The 4,091-nt window shown below is 43.1% G+C and overlaps 1 protein-coding gene across 1 annotated transcript in view; it reads right to left on the reverse strand.

Annotated features, from left to right (window-relative positions):
* Positions 1-4,091, reverse strand: part of MYO10 (myosin X) — a 207,480-nt gene that overhangs the window by 24,808 nt on the left and 178,581 nt on the right. The window contains exons 26-27 of the mRNA XM_011356464.2: positions 4,048-4,090; positions 3,016-3,139 (exon numbers count right to left, since the gene is read on the reverse strand). Coding sequence (XP_011354766.1) covers positions 3,016-3,139; positions 4,048-4,090 — 167 coding nt within the window. The remainder of the gene's footprint in view (positions 1-3,015; positions 3,140-4,047; position 4,091) is intronic.

The raw sequence follows: 4,091 nt of genomic DNA on the forward strand, positions 1-4,091 counted from the left end.
ACCTCAGAAACCCCTCCATGAAGGATGACGGCACCACTGGCTTGTGTCCAGGGGGCGCTGGACAGATATTACGCTAGCTTGGCTGGATTATACAAGAATGTTGTCCCTTCCTTTTATCCAGAGCAGCACCTACTCACTAGGCTGAGAAATCTTGGTGAGGAGCTAAGAGAAAGGACAAATAATGAACTGACAATGACACTCTCACCCTGCAATGAGTCAGGAGCCATGGGCCAGGACCCTTCCTGTATGTTCATCTTCAAACGCCTGTCAAAGTTTACTCATTCCTTCTTGGTCAGTATGGGGAACACGACTGATGAGCGATTTTGCAGTTTAGCAATAAACCCTAACTTACATTTAAAAATGTGTATAAACGCATCTTTTCAAAGAAAGGCATCATCATATGAAAATGATTTATATGTATAATGCATACGATTCTGAATATGAAACAGTAAGACTCTAAACTAAATTGTAATTAGACCTAAAAAAAATGAGAAGTAAGCTGTAATATTTTTAGTGGGAAACTTTTTTGGTTGAGAGAAATTAGACAAAGAGACAAGGTGTCATCTTTTACAAGACAAAAAACATTTCTAATACTCTTCTAGCAAGATATGGCTTCACTGAACGATATAAACAGTTGCCTTTTCTCATATTGAAAGCATGACCAGGTCACCTAGCCAAGAAGTCTGTGATCACACCAAGGTCCAGGGCCGTTCCCTAACAAGAAACCTGCCAAGAACTACCAGAAACTATTTTTTTCTTTTTGATTTGTGACTTTAATCTGGGTTTCTCAAAACGAGCCCTGAGAAAACTGTAATACAAAGCGATTTCATTATCTTATCGTCTTTAAATGATAAAGGCCATTCACAGTTTCTAAGACACAGAACGGCTATCACCACCACAGCCATCAGCAGTTTACTCACTCTGTTGCTCTTATGTGATTAATGGGACTCACTGCAATCCCTCCCTCTCCAATTCCAGGTGCTCAATGCTCTTAATTTACCAACTGCAAAAACCTGTGGTAGTAGGTTATTAGGCTGGTGAAAACTCATTTATGCTCATAAAATATAATCTGGCAGTTGGATTTCATAATTGGTTTCACTGAAAAATTTTGTCACAGTTTTAAGACTTTTATCAAAGGTTGAATGATGCATTTACACAATAACTTTTCGAAAGAGTTTGCCAAAAAGTCACTCACCTTCTTGAGCTTTTTAATGCTTTGATCGTGAAATGTGCTTTGAATTATCTTTACTTTTTTCCTAATCTCATTTGTTTATATCAGATAAACATGCACTAAGTCAGTGCCATATATTTTAAATAAGAGTGATAGCATAAGCAATTTTAAAGCTATCTTAAGGAACTAAAATTAATTATGGGGAGGAGAAATATATTAATAAGAAGCTCATACTTATTCTGAAAAATGCAGGAGAAAATGCTAAAATACTAGATTAGATACCTACTGGATTATTAGGTTTTGATTTGTGATTATATTTTTTCCTTTATCAAGTGTTCTGATGTTAGCTAGGTAACTTGGTTAGAATTTCTCTATCTTTTTCATTCCGACACTCCTATAAAAATTTCCACCAACCAGTGACTTCGGGCAGCAGGAAGACTACCCCCCTAAAACACATCTGGTGTGTTTTCCATGAGCACCTTGGGGGTCTGAGGCTGAGAACGGTGGAACTTTGAGAAGCGAACAACTAATGTTTGTAGCTAAGCTAATGTTAAAGACGAGAAGCAGAAGCAGCAAAAAGAAAGAAAGAAAAGAAAGAAAAAGAAAGAAAGAAAGAAAGAAAGAAAGAAAGAAAGAAAGAAAGAAAGAAAGAAAGAGAAAGAAAGAAAGAAAGAAAAGAAACAAAGAAAAAGAAAGAAAGAAAGAAAGAAATCAAATGAAAAGTGAACAGAAAGAAAATATGAAGGAGGACAATAGAGATATGAAAAAAGACAAATATGCTGATAGAAAAGGGAAGCAGAGGCAAAAAAACAAAAAACAAGAAACCACGAAACAGAGAAAGGGAATCTGAAAGTTTTTCATGGGGGAAGAAAAGGAAAAGCGAACAGAGAAAGATGGTAGTAGAAAGTGAAGAAAGGAGGCGGAGAAAACAAACGATTCTGGGGAAAACAGGAAAAGGAGAGAGAAGAAAGGGAGCAGAGTAAAGGACATCCTCTGGAGACAATGCTGCAGCCGCCAGATCCGGACTCTTAACCCTCGTCTGGCGTAGGGCCATGTGAGACACAAGATGGTCACCGTTACTGGCGAACCATGCAAAACTCCCACCGGAAAGTGATGATTATGGTTTCTCATAACCCGCGTCACTAATTCAGAAGAGTCGAGAACGTGAAAAAGGCATGTGTACGAGGTCCTCAGTACTTTCCAAAAGGAATTTGCTCCAAAGTCCCCAGGGATTAAGGTCCCGTTCAGTACATTCAAAGCTTAATAGTGAGCAAAATGTACAACTTTAATTCTCATCAGGTGTGGGACAGACAGTAGGTGTTGTCAGCAGTGCAAGCACAGGTGCGGCCCCCTCTCAGAGCTTTACTCTTCTCCATATACAGAATGTCCTTCTAGGTTCTCTAATACTCCCATGGGAGGGGACAATGCAGGTGACCATTATAATCAGCTGCACCAACTACAGTAGCAGCGCACGTGTGGGTTGTATGTGTGTATATGTGAGAGAAACAGGCAGAGAAAAGTGAGCATGAAGTGGGGCGGGGGGAGATTTAGGAAGTGGAGGGGACAACAGAGAGGAGAGGGGACTGAAAATGGTGACGGTGGTTGTAAACCTTGTCCTGACACTGCACCAACTAAGAGGAGTGAAGGTAACGTTTTTCCGGGTATGACCGTGTCACCCATGTCATTCCACCACGACGCCCTCCGTGCACCCAGAGGACCTAACACGAGGCGAGGGGCAGGGACTGGGTGACGTTCCCAACCCCTCAATCGAACTCCGTGAAGACAAGACCTCGGTTTTCCCTGCTCCACCCCCAACCCTGGCACCAGGTGGCCACAGGTCCCACCTTTCATGTACAGAAAGCTATGGAAGTAAGGCAGCGTGACGCAGCTGTACACGGAGTCCCGCCGGTAGGAAAGTTCGTCGTCCGTGTCGAACCTCGAGTCAAAGTCCTCTTCGCTGTCTTCAAACTGCACAAGGACAGCGAGCCGATGGGGACAAGAGAACAAGAGAACAAGCAGTGAACGTGGCCAGCAGCTACCGACATTGGAAATAAACATGGACGAAGAAGCAACACGCCCATTCGTAACACCACAACAGGGAGGCTGTCAAACATTTCAAAATTACAAAACGAGACCTTTTAAGGTCAAATGGTCCATTACATCGATACATAAAACACCAGACATACGTTAACACAAAAACTATTCTAAAAACAACACCGCTGTTTAAAGGTATAATTTTTTAAAAACTGAGTGTTAATTTCCTTTAAATTACTAGGTATATCATTTTTAAAAAACTGAGCATTAATTCCCTTTAAATTACTCAGCTAAAAATACCTTCAAGTTTTAGGAAGTCAAGGCAGTGGACGATGGGAAAAAATAAAAAGTAAATGACAAATAAATCCGGAAGCTGAAAAGGGCACGTTTAAGCCCTTAGAGATGCCTCCTTTTCAACCAGCACAGGATAGCTCATCCTGGGGTGTGGACTGTGCAGCTAATGTAAGGAAAAGTCTCCAACACGCCTGTGGCATTTCTAGTTCTAGCTAGGGTGGGTCTCATCTCCCAACCTGCCGCCAAAGCCAGGGTAGACACGGGCAAATTCTCCATTAAAAATGCCAGTTTCCTTAGGCTCTGGGCAAAACGCAGCTCCGGGCCCTGTGTTTAACTCGGAGCCGGCACATCATCCAAGGTCCATTCCCTGATGCGGTTGCTTTTTGGGGACGAGAAAGGGGTTTGGGATCGACTCGGAGAGCCTGACTCTGAAAGCCCTGGCACGGTCTGCGCAGGCGCGTTCAGCCCAGTGCTGGTGCAACGGGGCGTGGATGTCGCCGAGCCCCGATGTCGCAGCGTGGGCGAGCCGGGCCCGGGGTGGTACTCACCGAGGACTGCGCCCCCTCGGAGCTAAACCGGTAGGCCCCGGAGC

Source organism: Pteropus vampyrus, unplaced genomic scaffold, assembly GCF_000151845.1.
Source record: "Pteropus vampyrus isolate Shadow unplaced genomic scaffold, Pvam_2.0 Scaffold27, whole genome shotgun sequence".
Classification (NCBI taxonomy): domain Eukaryota; kingdom Metazoa; phylum Chordata; class Mammalia; order Chiroptera; family Pteropodidae; genus Pteropus; species Pteropus vampyrus.